General features: G+C 62.9%; 1 protein-coding gene across 1 annotated transcript; it reads left to right on the top strand.

Annotated features, from left to right (window-relative positions):
* Positions 1–6874: 6874 nt before the first annotated feature.
* TNFAIP8L1 (TNF alpha induced protein 8 like 1) lies at positions 6875–14518 on the top strand. The gene is made up of 2 exons (XM_027706124.1): positions 6875–7334; positions 13176–14518. The coding sequence occupies exon 2, from the start codon at positions 13178–13180 to the stop codon at positions 13736–13738; it is 561 nt and encodes a 186-aa protein (XP_027561925.1). The 5' UTR covers positions 6875–7334; positions 13176–13177; the 3' UTR covers positions 13739–14518.
* The last annotated feature ends 1343 nt before the right edge of the window (positions 14519–15861 follow it).

Here is a 15861-nt window from a genome sequence, read left to right on the forward strand (position 1 = left end):
TCCTCGTGGTCACCATCCCTCCCCATGCACACGGGGCTCTTCCCAACCTCCCTCCTTGGAGCTGCTTTGGAGGAAGGCGAGCAAATGAGCCCAAAATGTTGGAAAAGAACATCTTGAAGCCCTTCTGCCATCTGTTGTGCTTTCAGCGCAATTAAGCAGGCAGCAGCCGTGCCAGGCAGCCCTGCCTGCAGCAGCCATCCCCCTGCCAGGCCTGGGAAACCACCCTGCGGGGCCCTGGGTGGGTTTTTGGGTGCCCAGAGCAGCTGGCTGGCAGCTGGGAGCAGGCACAGATGTCCGGGATTTGGCTGCCTGGCAGGTGCCTGGAAGGAGGGAGGCAGCTCTGCTCTCCTGGCTCTCCCAGCTCTCCAGGCTGGGTGCCAGCCTGGATGTCCCTCCCTGGGGGTCAGTGGGGTGCTCTGGGCCAGGAGGTGTCGTTTTAGGGTGAAAATGGGGGAGCAGGAGGGGAACAGCAGCTGATGGATGGCTGTGGCACCCCAAGAAACCTCCCCTGCTGCCAGATCTGGGGACACTTGGGCAGGGGAGTAACACCCCAAAACCTCCCCTGCTGCCAGACCTGGGCACACTCGGGCAGGGACACGGCTGCCTGGTGATGCCACACACCCAGTGAGGCCACAAAAAGCTGCCACACGCGGGTCTCAGAGCTGGGCTGAGACCTGAACAACTCATCTCACCACCACCCCCCCCCGAGCCCTCCTGCCATCCTCGGGCCCCCGAGGCAGCGTTCCAAGGCGGGATTCGCCTCCGGATCCGCGGCTGCCACCAGCTCAGGGCTCGTCACCGCTTCCCTCAGCTGCCGCCGGCATTAACTTTGCCGGTAACATTGGTTTATCCCCTTGATCTTGACGGGAAACTGGGAAGCAAGGGAAGCATCCCCAGGGAGCCGCCGCCACACGCTCCGAGCTTTAATTAGGGCTGGGAAATCGCCGCCGACAGCCGCGCGGGGAGGCGAGGCCGGCGCTGGGAGGGATTAGGACCAAAATTAAATCGTCTGCACCAAAACGGTGAGCAAAATGCTCCGAGCCCAGCTTTGGGACCGGCACCGGGGTAGGGATTTGGGGAGCAAACCTGCGCACCCCCCCTGCCCGCGGGGGGGTCTCGGCAGATGGCTGAGACAAGCAGGGAAACGCGGGATGGATCTGCGGGGGGAATGGTCCTGGAGTGGGCTCAGATGGGGATGGAGGAGCTGGTCCTCAGCCCCCTCCACCCGTCCCTGAGCCCGCAGGTCCCCCTGGGCCCCCCAGGCTGGGCTGGGGACAATGGGGTCAAGGTCACACGTGAGGTTTGAGGTGCACCATCCACACAGGTGAGGTCAGGGGGATGCCCCAGGCAGGGCTGGTCCCCAGCACCCTCCACCCTCCATGGCACAACCACCACAGCCACGGCTGGGGACACGTGTGGCACTAGTGACACACATGTCACCCCCACCGGCATGGCCCAGATGGCACAGAGGCAACACAGCAGACGGGTGCTCACCCACCAGCCGCCTGTCCCGCTGTGCCAGGGTGAATCCTGTGGCAACACCCACCACTTTTGGGGTGAAATCCCCTGGGGTTTGGGGTGAAATCCCCTGGGGTTTGGGGTGAAATCCCCTGGGGTTTGGGTCACCAGTGTGCACGGTGGGTGAGGCCATCACCCGAGCCCCGGGGTGGATGCCATCCGTGCCTTCCCAGGGGCAGTGGGATGCCCTGGGCCAGCGTGGGGGCCCTGGCACAGCAGGTCCCACAATGGTGGCAGGTGACTGACCGTGTCACGATCCCAGGCTCTGTCAGCACAAACCACCGGCTCCCAGCCAGGCCCAGGATTAACCAGCCGGCTCTGCTGCTAATTAATAATCCACTTGATTAAGAATTGTCAGTCAATATGTCACCAGCACAAGGACAGGCTCTGCAGCCACGAGCTGAGGGCATCGTTCCATGGGACCATGCTCCTCCTCCTCCTCACCCCAGAGTCCCTGCACAGCCTGCCCAGACCCCTCTCTCTGTCCCCTCTTAATTGCCACGAGCTGACGTCATGGATCAGCCTGATGATGTCATGGATCAGCCTGATGATGTCAGCAGCATCCTGTCTGCCCACCCCACCCTTGCTGCCACCACCCAACAGCCCGGGGGTCCCTCTGCCCCACAAGGTGACATAATGACCCCCTCTGATGATGCCATTTGTCACTCAGGCTCCTGGTGGTGTCACAGGCTCCCACACTCTCCTCGGGCACCATCTGAGTGGGACATTTCTGGTTCCCACTCAATGACTTGGACAGAATTTAGGCCATGAGGGATCTTTGGGGCACAGCGGGGCACCCCCAAAACCTGGGGGGAAAGCCAGATCCACCCCTGGTGCTAAGAGAGCATCACCCCCACTGTCCCCAGCGGTGGGGACATCAGGGACATCACATCCAGCCTGGCTGGGGACAGCAGGTTTGGGGGCTCCCCCTCCTCCTCCAGCTCTGTACAGAGCACGGGGGGGCACACGGGGGGCACGGTGCCCCCCGGGGGCAGCTTTCTCAGATGGAGAGTGCAGCAGGGAGCGGTGACAGCATCCCCCTGGTCCCCTGCAAGCGAACGCGGAGCAATTAGCTAATTGCAGCGGTGGGCGCCTGCCCCGGCCCCCCCTCGGCGCTGCCGAGCGGGCTCCGCAGCACTTTGTGCTTAACCTACATTCGCTTTTGTCCCGGCCGGCGCGGCCGGAGCGCGCCTGGGGCCCTGCGTTCGGCTCGGCCTGGAACGGCACGGCTCGGCCTGGCAGGGCTCCCCCCCCCAAGCAGCCCCCAGCCCCAAATTAAGCAGCCGGGGCTCAGCTGGGTAAGTGGGTCACGCTCAGGCAGTGACACGACACCACACGCGGTGTCCCCAAGACGGGCTTGGAGTTTTGCCTCCTCCCGGGGAGGGTGATCACAACAACTCCTTCCCCAGAGTGTCTCTCTCCCCCGGAGCATCCTGAGCATCCTCCTCCATCCCTTCCCGGGGGATGGGAAGCGCTCGCAGCCTCTCGAGAAGCGGCACTGCCTGACGACAGTTTCGATCGAGCTTTAATTAACTCACGAGCCTCGGCGCTCGCTGTGAACAAACAGAGGCAGAAGGCGCCCGCTCCAGCTGTGGCACGGGGCCAGATGTGCCGTGGGGGTGCCCGGGAGGGTGGCAGGGGACTGCGCTGCTCAGGCATGTGGCCCTGGGGACCCACGAAACCCCTTTGCCCTGGGGGAGGACCGGGAGCAAAGAGGTTAAATCTCTGAGCTGGGGACCAGCCCCGGTGTCCCCCAGAGTGCGGTGACAAAGCGATGTTGGGGTGCAGCTCGTGGTGTGTCCTGCTCCATCCTGGGGACACCCACCAGCACCCAGCCCCATCAACCTCCACTGGGCTGCACTCGCCTCCCCAAAGATGCCCCCACCCCGTGACCAAGCACCCTCGGTGTCACCCCTCCAGCTCAACGGGTCCTGAGCCCCCATTTCCACCCCATCCCTGTGGGGCTGCACCCTTCCCTGGGTCTGGGAGCCTGAGGAGCAGCAAATTCCTGGGGCACCTTGAATTGTCAGTTCCCCATTATCACCCCGGGTCCTGCCTGCATTGGTGACACCGATGCCACCGGGATGCCACCAGGATTCTGGTGCCAGTGCTGAGCTCTGCCTGTTTTTTTTCTCCTCCTTGATTGTTCAGGGATACAATTCCAGGATTCAGGAGCTGGGTGGTCGTGCCACAGCCACTGCCTGTCCCCGCGGCTTTAGATCAGTCCCATGGTCTCAGCAGCCACCCTTTGGGTGCTGCCAGCACCCCTAAGTGACACCTCCACCCCCTTCCTTTCCTTCCATCCACAGCCAGCTAAAAATCCCGGAGCATCGCTGGGATAACCGGTCAGGAGAGCTGACCCTGCTCGTGGCTTTCCCCCGGAGCTGGTGCCTGCCAGGACGGATTTTTTTCTTTCCTGGGATGAATTTTTCCGCCTCGGCTGCCAGCGGGGTGGCTCGGGGCTGGGGAAGGGGCCGAGGGAGCGCAGCCGGCGCCGGTGACGCGGCAAGAAGGGGCCATTGTGGCCGGGCACAGCTGTGCGGAGAGGGAAGGGAGCGGTGGGAATGCAAAATGCTGGAGAGGGAAGGGCTTGAGGGATTCACCGCCCCGCGACGGGGGTTTCCCCACCCCACACGTGCCCCGGTGACAATAGTGGCTTTATGGGCAGCGACTGCCCCAGGAGCTGCTGGGGTCTGGCATGTGCCATCCCCATGGGGACAGGTGGGTGCTGGGGACACCGTGTCCCCATCCTGTCCCTCTGCACAGCCAAGCAGGGCGCTGGGGCGCTTCCTGGTCCCCTTGGAGCCGGTATGTGCCGCCAGCAACCACCTCTCGATCCTGGTGGAGAAGGGTCCTTGAGGAGGTGTGACAAAGCGACACTGGGGATGAGGAGAAGGACAGGGAGCTGCTCCGTGCCCTTCCCAGCACTCCTCTGCGACCCGGCGGGCAGCAGATCCTGTTTCTCTCGCCGAGCTCTCCTGAATTATTCAGGCGCTGCCTCCGTGGGGACGCTCCCCGCCGGCCCCAGCGGAGCCCCCCGCACCCAGCCGCGACTGGTGTTACTGGTGGTGTGAGAGATATCCAGGCGGGATCTGCCGTGGGAGAGGGAACGGGATGAGCCGTGAGCCTCCCCGGGGACGGGCGATGCTCGGCGGGCGGGAGAGGAGTTGCTGCAAAGCCCCGTTTCATTTCCCTGAAAGGAGAGGAGGGACGGGGGGAGAGGCCGCTCGGAGCTGGCCCAGATCCTGCTGCTTCTCTTTTTTATTCCCTGTTTTCATGCGGCGCCAGCTCCCATCCCCACTGATCCGCAGTGGCTGCTCCATCCACGTGGGCAGCATCCATGGATTTGGGGGGGCTCCCCCCGGTGTGACCCCAGCCCTGCAGGGACCCCCAGGAGGGTTTGGGGTCCCACACCAGGGCTGGAGTGAGGTGCAGAGCTGTGCAAGGCGTGGGAACATCCCTGAGATTGTCCCGGAGATGGGAATTGGGGTGGTGGGCACACGGGAGTGCCTTGGGGGTAACAGGGTGCCCCCCACGTGCCCACCCTGTCACCCTCTGCTGCGCCTTCAGCAACGGCCTGAGAGAGGTGAAAGAGCTGCAGGGTTGTCCCAGTGATGGAGATTTGGGATGGGGGTGCGGGACAGGACAGGAATGAGGACATGGGACAGGGCAAGAACAGGGACAGGGGATGGGACAGGAATGGGGGGTGTGGGATGGGGAAGTGATGCTGACACAGGACAGGACAGCAGGGGGGACACAGGACCGAGCAGTGATGGAGACACAGGATCAAGCAGTGATGGGGACACAGGACCAGGCAGTGATGGGGACCAGCCCTGCCAAGAGGAACCCACCATGTTTTGCCGGCGCTTCTCGAGCTCTATTCACCACCACCCCTGGATCCATCAGCATTTCCCTGAGCCCACCAGCCCATTCCATGCCATTCCTGGCTAATGGCTGGTTTCACACCTCTGCCAAGGGCCAGCAGGACCAGATGAGCCCGGGAGGGTGATTTATGCCGGGCAGGTTGATGGCACAACTGTTCAGGAGAGCGAGAACAGCTGCTCCGGCTGTTCCGGCACAACATGGGGTCGGGAGCAAATCCTTGGGGATAGCGGGAGTGGGGGTGATGCCCCAGGGGTGTTGGGCACTGCCATAGGGTGGGGTGGGGGGCAGCAGGGCTGGGGGGCCGGTGAGGATCTGGGGTTCGCTTCCCAGCCGCTGCGTGAGACCAAGATTCAAGTCAAGGCTCCCATTAATCCAGACTTTAATCCGCTCTAAATCCCACCTTTAATCTGTTTAATGCCACCTTCGGCGATTAGAATCGTGTGCCGTGGCGCCTGCCAGCCGAGCCAGGAGGAGGAGGAGGAGGAGGAGGAAGGGAGCTTGGAATAGGGGTGCAGACCTGGGCATGGCTCCGTGGGATTGTGGCATGAGGGGGGTCCCCAGCACCGGGATGAGCTGAGAGCCACGATCCCCCCGCCGAAACCCTCCTCCACACACAGAGCTCGACCGGCAGCGGGGCAGCCCCGCCCCGTCCCCCCCTTCCCAGGGCTGTTACATCCCCACGTCGGGCCCCCCAGACGAAGGGGGACGTGCCAAGACCCCCGGGTGCTGCCCTCGCTCAGCCCGGTCTACCAGCGCCCTCCTAAGTTGTTGCTCATAAGCACCGTGGCACGGCGTCCCTGTCACCCACCCGTGCCCCCACCACCCACCCGTGTCCCGTCACACACCCATATCCACATCCCTCACCCGTGTCCCCATCACCCATTCAGGTCCCAATCATCCACGCGTGGTCTGTCACCCACCTATCTCCCATCACCCACCCATGTCCCATCACCCACCCATGTCCCCATCGCCCATTCAGGTCCCCATCACCCACCCATGTTCCCATCGCCCACTCGTCTCCATCATCCACCCGTGTCCCCGTCACCCATTCAGGTCCCAATCATCCACCCATGTCCCGCCACCCACCCGTGACCCGTCACCTACCTGTGTTCTCTCACCCACTCGTGTCCCCATCACCCACCCGTGTTCCCTCAGCCCCTCGCATGCCCATCACCCACCCATGCCCACACCCCCCGTGTCCCCCGGGGGTCCCGTTCCCCCCCCTCCCCGTTCTAACGGGACCGTCCCACGCGCGGGACCCGCGGGGGCGCGCCCGGCCCGGCCCCGCCCACAGCCCCGTCCGCGCGCGCCCATTGGCTGCTTCGTAGCAAGCCCCGCGTCGCCATTGGCTGGCGCCGTCCTCGGGACACGCCCCCCGCCCCCCTCCCGCCCCCGCCGCTCCCGGGACCGCGCGGGACTTGGAGAGACCGCGGGCGGGAGGGCCCGGGAACCGGGAATAGGGACCGGGAATCGGGAACAGGGACCGGGAACTGGGAATAGGGACCGGAAACTGGGAACAGGCACCGGGAACCAGGACCAGGGCCCGGGAACAGGGCACTGGGAACCGGGCACCGGGAACTGGCACCGGCATCGGGCACCAGGATCCGAGAACCGGGGACAGGCACCGGGAATCGGCACCGGGAACTGGCAGCAGGAACCGGCATCGGGCGTCGCAGACCGGGCACCGGACATCGACACAGGCCACCGGCACCTCCACCGAGGACCGGGCACCGGCTCCGGGCACCGGGCACCGGGATCGGATCGGGGAGCGGACACCGGTACTGGCCGCGGGGCCCCGCCGGGCAGGGAGAGGCGCCGGGGGAAGCGGGACCCCCCGCCCGGCCCCGCCCCGGCCCCGCCCCAGGCTGGCCCGGCCCGCCGGGGGCACCGGAGCTGCCCCGGTCCCTGCGCCGCGCTCCCCGAGCAGGCAGGTAAGGGCCGGCCGGGCTCTGCCGCCCACCGAGATCAGACCCCCTCCCCCGGCACCTCCCGGCACCTCCCGGTTCCCTCCAGCCCCCCCGGTATCCCTTTCCCCCGGTCCGTAGGGGCGGGGGCTCCCGGTGCCGGCCCGTTTCGTGCTGTGTCCCCCCCTCCCCGGTGTCACCGGGCACCGACGTCCCCACCCAGCCCCCTGGGAGCCCCGGGGGTAAAGGAGGGTTTGGGAAGCCCCGAGGGGCGGGAGCTGCCGGGTGGGCAGTGCCCGGGGCCGTTCCCGGCAGCCCCGGGCCGTGCCTCGGTTTCCCCAGGTGGGTAAAACACGGGGAAAGGGCGATTTCCCCCCAAATCCCGCGGAAATCCGAGGGGGCTGGAAACACCACCGGGTCCGGTGGGTGCTGGTTAACGGGAGAAGGCACCGGAGCCCCTGTCACGGGGTCATCACAGACCCACGTGCGAGGACAGGGCCGGGTGCCCCATGGCAGCACTTGGCTTCGGGCATTGCCAGTCCCTCCTCCCCTCCCTGCGCTCCAGAGGATGAAATTCCTCCATTCCCGGAGAGACTAATCCCTTCGGAGAGGTCAGATCCCACCCAGAGCAAGAGTTTGGTGAAAAACTTCCCAACTCTGACCCACCTCCCTCTGGAGCAGGGAAAGATCTGGGCCATAAACATTCTTTGCTGACCCCAAGCCCAGCACCGGATCCTGATTGTCCCGTGGAGTTTTCTTCCCTCCTGGAGCGACTTTGTCCTCCTGATCCCGGGGTAGGAAGCATGTGATGCCCCCTGACCCCCACCGTGGGCCGGACAGACGGAAGGATGGTGGTTTGGCCTCAGTTTCCCCTCTCCCACCCTCTGTTTTCTACTTCCCCATAAGTCTCCGTCTGCTCCGAGCGAAGGGGAAAGGAAGTTGCTGCCAGAGAGAGCAGCTTGATGGCAGCTGGAGAAAGAAAAGGAGGAAATGGAAGGCGAGACAGATGCTTCAAAATTAACCCCCCCTTCCTCCTCCTCCTCCTCTTCCTCCTCTCCATGAAAAAAAAACCCTTCCTCCTCTTCTTCCTCCCCATTCTTTCCATAAAATAACCCCCATTCCTCCTTCTCCTCTCCATAAAATAACCTCTATTCCTCCTCCTCTTCTTCCTCCCCATTCTCTCCATAAAATAACCCCCCATTCCTCCTCCTTTTCTTCCTCCTCCTCTCCATAAAATAACCCCCATTCCTCCTCCTCCTCAACCTCCTCCTCCACCTCCTCCTCCTCTTCCTCCTCTCCATACCGCAGCTGCCTCCCCCTGGGGCACAGTAATCCCAGGGGGAATTCCTTGATACTGCCACCAGATCCTCAAATCAGCCCCCCAGGATCCCCCCCCCCCCCCCCATGTGCCGGGATCCCATTCCCACGGGAAGCGGCGGCTGGATTCACCGCCACCCACGCCCGGGGTTGGCATCGCCGGAGCCCCCTCGGATCGGCCGCCCGGCTCCTTGCACAGACACGTCAGAGCTGCCGGGGCGGATCAGCATTCCCAGGCAAAACCAAGAAAGCTTCTCCTCCTTCCCGTAGGTGCATCTACGCGGGAAGGAGGCTTTGGGATGGAGGAGCTCAGCTCCCGGTGCCAGAGGTGTCAGGGAGGGATCGCGCTCGGCGCCTGTGCGGTGCCGGTGCCCCGCGGCATTCCCGGTCCTCACTCCGGCCCTGGGTTCATCCCGGCCTTGCCAAGAGCTGAGTTTTTGCCTCGGGAGAGGTGTTTACTCAGTGGCTTCCTCCCCGGCCTCACCCCGCTGGGCACACACGCGCCGGATCCGTGGGATCCGTGTGTCAGCCCGGCGGCTCCGGCTGCTCTTTGCACCCATGGCAACGTGCGAGGCGCGGAGCACGCCCTCCCTCCTCCTCTCTCCCTCCTCCTCCTCCTCCTCCTCCGCTCTTCCAGCGCTGGTGGAGTTGGGCTGTGGGAGCTGGAGGGGTCAGGGATGGCGGGGCCAGGCTGCTGGGGCTCTCCGGTTACTTCCCGGCGCTCCGACCCTGCAATCCAGCGCGGCGGCGTTTAATTAATTAATAGGGGTTGGAGTGGGTGGAAAGCGATGCCGGGGGACGGAGCAGGATCCCATCCACCCCCTTGGCGTTTAGCCAAGGATTCGGGAGGAATGGGAATGCTGGGGTTGCAGAGCCAGGGGTGTTTTCCGAATCGGTGGGAGGAAACAGCTTGTGGGATGGAGGGAAAATCGGGGAGATCTCCACTATTAAATGTTTATCCTGGTTGGGAACTGATGTTTCCGTGTTGGAGGGAACTTGTAGCAAGACACTCCGAGTTCCTATGGCCCTGTTGAGGAGGAGGGGAAGAGGAAAAGGAGGAGGAGGAGAAGGCAGAGGTGCCTCTGCTCTGAGCTGGAGCTTTGCAGAGCCTCCCCCTCTGCGCTGCTCCATAAATTATTTAAGTGCTTTCCCTTTCCTGCATGAAATATTCACCCGCTGCCAAGGGAACTGGGAGAATTTGGGGGGGGAGAGCCTGCTGGTGGGAACCAGGTGATGGGGACAGTCGAGGTGAAGGACCTTTGGGACTGGTAGAAATGATAATTGGGACGGTGTCACTGCTGGATTTGGCCCCTTTCCATAAAGGACCTCCAGCTGGTGCTCACTTGGCAGCTCTGCCGCGGCGAGTGCTGGTGCCACCGGTGCCAGGTGCCAGCAGGATGACGAGAGTCTCGCGTTCCCCTCGAGCTTTAATTGATGCTTGTGCCCAAAGTGGTGTGGGAGATGTTTTTTTGGGGGGTCCCTGGGGGGCGAGGTCGCAGCCAGGTGTGGGGTGAGGTGCTGTGGGTGCCGTCCCGGCGCGGTGAACACCAAACCGCCGGCGGAGGTGGCCACGGCACGAGTCCATCCCCGGGGGAGCACACCCGTCCCACGGCGGGGACACCCTCTGTGTCCTCTCACGGGACATCCCAACCTCCACACCACCGCTGAGGGCTGCAGAACTGCCCCCCCCAAACCTCCAAAATGGGTGGAAACCCCCCCAAAGAGGGCTGTGACCGTCCCCGAAGCCGCCACGGGCACCGCGGCCCCGCTGCACTCTTCCGGAGCTGGGAGGGGACTCGGTGACAGCAACACCCGGCTGCTCCTTTTCGGAAGAAGAAGCTGTTTTTTTGAGGGCGTTTTCATTGAAAAAGAAGAAGGGGGGGGGGGAACCCAAGCCCTGAGCCGGGCTGGAAACTTCAGCGACAGGAAGGAAACGAAGTGGGTTATTTCAGGCTCGTGTTTGCTCCTTGGGGCAAGACTTGCCTCTTCCGCGCCCCTATAGCAGCCCCTCCGTGAACAATGGGGTCGCGGGGCCCTTCCCGGCAGGAAAACGGCTCGTTCCGGTGAAAATCTCCCCGTTGGTGCTGAGTCAGCAGGTCCCAGTGTGGTGCAGAGGGTGCCCCGTGAACCGTCCCGGTGCTGAGCGGGAGCCAACGGGAGGTGAGCTTGGATCTGCTTGGGGTTTGCTGGGAGCGACCTGTGGAACAGCTCACGGGAGCTGGTTGCGTTTTTGGGGTCCCTATACCGCTTTTGGGGTCCCTGGACCCCTCTGTGCCTCAGTTTCCCCCGGCAGCGATGCTCCTCACCCCGGTTCCCAGCAGGAGAGGGCTGTGGGCGGCCGGGTGTTGTTTGCTGCAGGGAGCAGAGGGTTGATCCGTTATTCCAGTTGGCATCTGGGAGCTGTGGGCAGCTCTCAGGAGATGGCACTTCCTATTTTCTGTGGGCTCTGTAGGTGGAGTTTGCTCTTGCTCTATGGCTGCGGTTGCCCGGTGTGGGAATTCCTATTTATCCAGGCACGGCTCCCGGCAGGGAGCCCAGGGCACCCCACAGCCATAAGGGAGGGGACTTCTGGGTGGCAAAGCCCTGCTCCTTCTGGAGAGGATGCCGAAGGAAGTCCCCTTAGAGCCAAGGGAGAGAAGATGGAGCCACTCTGCCTCTTCCCACCCTGCCTGTCCCTCTGGGCTCGGCTCCGGCGGCACCTCCTGGACTCAGCCTTGGCATTAAATGGGCCTCACTCGCCTGGGAGCTGCTGTCACACAACCTCTGTGTTGTCATTTTCGTCTTGTCCAGTGCAGGAGCCTCAGCTCGAGGCTCCCGCTGGCACAAGTCAATGCTTTCCCCTTGAAGGAAGCGCTTCCAAAGCTCCGTGTTTTTCCTGAGGGCCGTAAATAACGCTGCAGGCGGCGGCTCATGCGGCAGCTCCCGTAATTCACGTCCCCACAGAGCCTTGGCTGCCCTTGGGTTCGGGGAGCTGGAGGCTGGAAGATGCTCAGGGAGTCGGGGCCCATCACAGTTGTCCTTGCACAACTGGCTGGGTGAGCCTTGGCTCCACAGGGAGCTGGGATTTGCTCCTGAGAGCCTGGTGTGTGCTCCAGAGTGGCAGGAGCAGGATTGGGGATCTCCAAAGGGGTCTGGGACCGGGTGGCAGCTTGGCCTAGGGGAGACACAGAGCTTCCTGTGATGGGGACAGACTGAGTTCTGCACCAGAATCCCAGAGTGGTTTGGGTTGGAGGGACCTTAAAGCCCATCCAGTTCTACCCCTGCCATGGGCAGGGACACCTTCCACCAGCCCAGGTTGCTCCAACCTGGCCTTGGACACTTCCAGGGATGGGCCAGCCACAGCTTCTCTGGGCAACCTGTGCCAGGGCCTCCCCACCCTCCCAGGGAAGGATTTCTTCCTAATATCCAATCTAAACCTGCTCTCTATCCGTGGCCAATTTATCCCCATCCATCCTCACACCGGCAGCCTCCTTTAGCTGAAATATCTCCTCTCCCCTCCCAGGGGATGTATTTATAGCCTGAGCCCGTCCCTTCCCGCTCTGCCAGGCTGTCCGTGTGCCATGTGCAGCCTCTTGCATAAGCAGCCCCAGCTCTGCCCATCCATCCATCCTGGCTCCGGAGCCGGTTGTTTTCCCGCTGTTCTTGCCTCCCCGTGATTTGTAGCTCTGCAGTTTCCTGGGGCCGAGGCGCGTCTCCAGGGTCGGCAGCGTTTTATTCCATCACGGCGGCTTTGAGAGCCGCGAGCTGCCCGAGGTGATGGATTTGGTCCCGCCGGGATGCGGGAGCCGGGCTGGAGGTGAGGGCTGGAGGTGAGGGCTGGAGGTGAGGGCTGTGTCTCCCTGAGTTATTCACCTCCGTGCGACGCTCGTGCCGGCGCTGGAGGGAGCCGAGGTGGCGGCAGAACAAGTCCGAGCTCGTGTGGGTGGATCAGGGCAGTGCCAGGGAGAAGGGCTCCCACGCAAATCCGCAGGTGCCGCAAACCGGCCGCGCTGCTCCGGCCCCGCCGAGCGCCGGGGTGGACGTGGCACGAGGCCTTGGGGGTGACTCAGCTGTCACCTGGGCTGTCCCCGGCTCACCCCGCAGGAAGTGAGTCAGGGTTTAAGGAAGGAAAAATGTTGAAGGGATGGGGCAAGAGCCCTTCCTGCCCCGGGAGCGGAGGAGGGAGCCGGGGATGGAGGGTCACGGGCGGTGCTCAGGTAGGGACGCCTCGCTCGCTGTGGGTTCTCCATGGGAGAGGGAAGGTGGGAACACCCCTCAGCTCATCCCACCATCCAAACCCGGGGTGTGAGCTCAGCTCTCGCCTGCCCTGGCACCCAGCAGCTGCCTCGGTCTGGCTGTTGGCTGGAGGTGCTCTTTCTCCTGCCAAAAGGCTGCGTGGGAAGGTGAGGAATGATGGAGCCGTGGAGTGGTTTGGGTTGGAAGGGACCTCAAAGCCCAGGCCTGTCCCACCCCCTGCCATGAGCAGGGACACCTCCCGCTAGCCCGGCTCGCAGGTGATGTGGGACAGATGCAGGGCACGGTCTGACCTGTGTGTGCCTCTCGCCCTCACAGAGATGGACACCTTCAGCACCAAGAACCTGGCCCTGCAGGCCCAGAAGAAGCTCCTGAGCAAGATGGCCACCAAAACCATCGCCAACGTCTTCATCGACGACACCAGCAGCGAGATCCTGGACGAGCTGTACCGGGCCACCAAGGAGTACACCCACAACCGCAAGGAGGCCCAGAAGATCATCAAGAACCTCATCAAGATCGTGATGAAGCTGGGCGTGCTGTACCGCAACGGGCAGTTCAGCCCCGAGGAGCTGCTGGTGATGGAGCGGTTCCGCAAGAAGGTCCACACCCTGGCCATGACGGCCGTCAGCTTCCACCAGATAGACTTCACCTTCGACCGCAGGGTCATGTCGGGGGTGCTCCTGGAGTGCCGGGACCTGCTGCACCAGGCCGTCAACGGGCACCTGACGGCCAAGTCCCACTCCCGCATCAACCACGTCTTCAACCACTTTGCGGACTACGAGTTCCTGTCGGCGCTCTACGGGCCCTCCGAGCCCTACCGCACCCACCTGCAGAGGATCTGTGAGGGGGTCAACAAGATGCTGGAGGAGGACAACATCTGAAGGCTCTTGGCAGCCGGGCTCTGCCTCCCGGGAGGGTGGAGTGGGGTTGTTTGCCTGCTCTGAGCCCTTCCTCCTCCTCTGCAGTGCTCACTGGTTTTCCCCTCGTTTCTACAGGAGACTGAACACCTTGACTTTTGCCCACCCCTTGCCCAGGGGCTTCAAAGCCCTCCCTGCGCTGGGCCGAGTCCTCTCCAGGGGATCCTGGGATTTTGGGCTCCTGCTGTACAGTTTGATTTCCTTTGCCCACCAAGTGTCCTTAGCTCGGAGTCCGAGGACTCTGAGCCTTGAACTCTGTCGTAACCCTCTGGGGGGAAAACCAAAGCAAAGCCTGGAGGTGTGTAACACCTCTGAAAGGGGTGTCTGAGCAGGTGGGATGTTGCTGGTTGTGAGACCCCCTTCCTGGAGGGTTGTGGGGCTCCGTGGTTTTCCTTCAGCAGCTCCGTAACACCGTGGGAGCAAATCATGGTGCAGAGTTTTGCTGCCCGGGATGGGAAGGTGTGGGCTTTGCTCTCCTCAAGGACAAGTCCCTGAGAGGAGGAGGATCCCACCTCATGTGACAAGGGAGCTGCTCCTTCCCTGCATCCCGGGTACCATCCAACCCCCAGCTCCCCACCAGCTTCCCATGACTGTCACGGCTCCGACGCCGCCCTCGGTGGTTCTCCAAAGTTCTCCGTGGGATTTCATCCATTTTCCATGTCGTCTGAGTGATGGTTGTTCTTTTTTAGCAAACTCTGTAGCCCTGATGAGTTATTTAAATAAACTCACCTGTTTGGCCTGGGAGCTCCGTGCGGTTGTTCCAGCGGTGGGTGACAGCGATGAAATGAGCCCTGGGGACAGCTGGGTTTGTCCTTTGGATGGTGGTGGCTCTCTGTGACCTGGGGTTTGTACTCCCTGACCCCCTGGCTGGGCTGTCCCTGCTCCGTGGCACAGCAGCTCCTGGATTTTCATGGCCAGGGCTGAACCAGTGGAATAAACGGGGTGTTAAACCCAGCATAAAGCAGCAGCAAAGGTCTGGGATCCTGGGGGGAGCAGAGAACTGGGGTTGTTCAGCCTGGGGAAGGATCCAGGGAGACCTTAGAGCCCCTTCCAGGGCCTAAAGGGGCTCCAGGAGAGCTGGAGAGGGACTTTGGACAAGAGATGGAGGGACAGGACACAGGGAATGGCTTCCCACTGCCAGAGGGCAGGGTTAGGTGGGATATTGGGAAGGAATTCCTCCCTGGGAGGGTGGGAGGCCCTGGCACAGGTTGGGCAGAGAAGCTGTGGCTGCCCCTGTATCCCTGGAAGTGTCCAAGGCCAGGTTGAAGCAACCAGTGGAAGGTGTCCCTGCCCAAGGCCGGGGGTGGCACTGGGTGAGTTTTAAGGCCCCTCCAACCCAAACCATTCTGAGATTCCGTGCAATCCTGCACCCAGCAGACACCCACACGTGCTCCTCTGCATCCCCACATCCCCTGGCTGCTCAGCAGGAGCCAGAAAGCACAACCCTGACAGCAGGAGGCCGTGGGTGACTCCGCAGAGTCGGATCCGGGCGCGTTGGAACTCTGGGAGCGGGGACGCTCCGGCTGCCGCCGCTCCCGGCATGATGATCTCTGCTCTGAACACTGAAAACTGCCCTTTTAGCACACAAGGCACCACACAGCCTCAGCTGGCCTTATCTCCACGACCTTCTTGTGCCTCCTGTTCCATGGGATGTGTCCGGGCACGGGCGGCTGCCGGAGCTCAGAGCAGCTCCATGGCTCCCTCCCCACCGCCGGCCCCAGGCACTGATAACTTTCAGCCTTAAAAAGATTAAATAAAAAGAAATCAAGCCCCCACCTCTGCCATTTCACAGCCCTGGCTCCAGCAGTCACAGACAATTGCGTGGCACAGCTCGGGGTGGGGGTAAAGCACGTTCACAGGACCCACCTGGGTGTTGGTACCACAGGGGGAAGTGGCCTCTGAGAACAATTCCTGTGCTCCCTGGGCTGGTGGCAGCTGTCAGGTGTGTGCTGGAGAGGAGCCAGAGCTGGAAACCACAGGCAGACGTGGTGAGATGGGGCTGAGGGACACACTGGCAGCCAGAAATGCTTCGCTGTTCCCTTCTTGAGTTGCTTTTCAGTGTGAGCTGCAAGATGCTCCTTGGTCAC

Source organism: Neopelma chrysocephalum, unplaced genomic scaffold, assembly GCF_003984885.1.
Source record: "Neopelma chrysocephalum unplaced genomic scaffold, ASM398488v2 Primary Assembly neopelma1_365, whole genome shotgun sequence".
Lineage (NCBI taxonomy): Eukaryota > Metazoa > Chordata > Aves > Passeriformes > Pipridae > Neopelma > Neopelma chrysocephalum.

What these genes read in the sequence shown, in the direction of transcription:
- TNFAIP8L1 (XM_027706124.1), top strand. Translation starts at nt 13,178, where the DNA reads ATGGACACCTTCAGCACCAAGAACCTGGCCCTGCAGGCCCAGAAGAAG.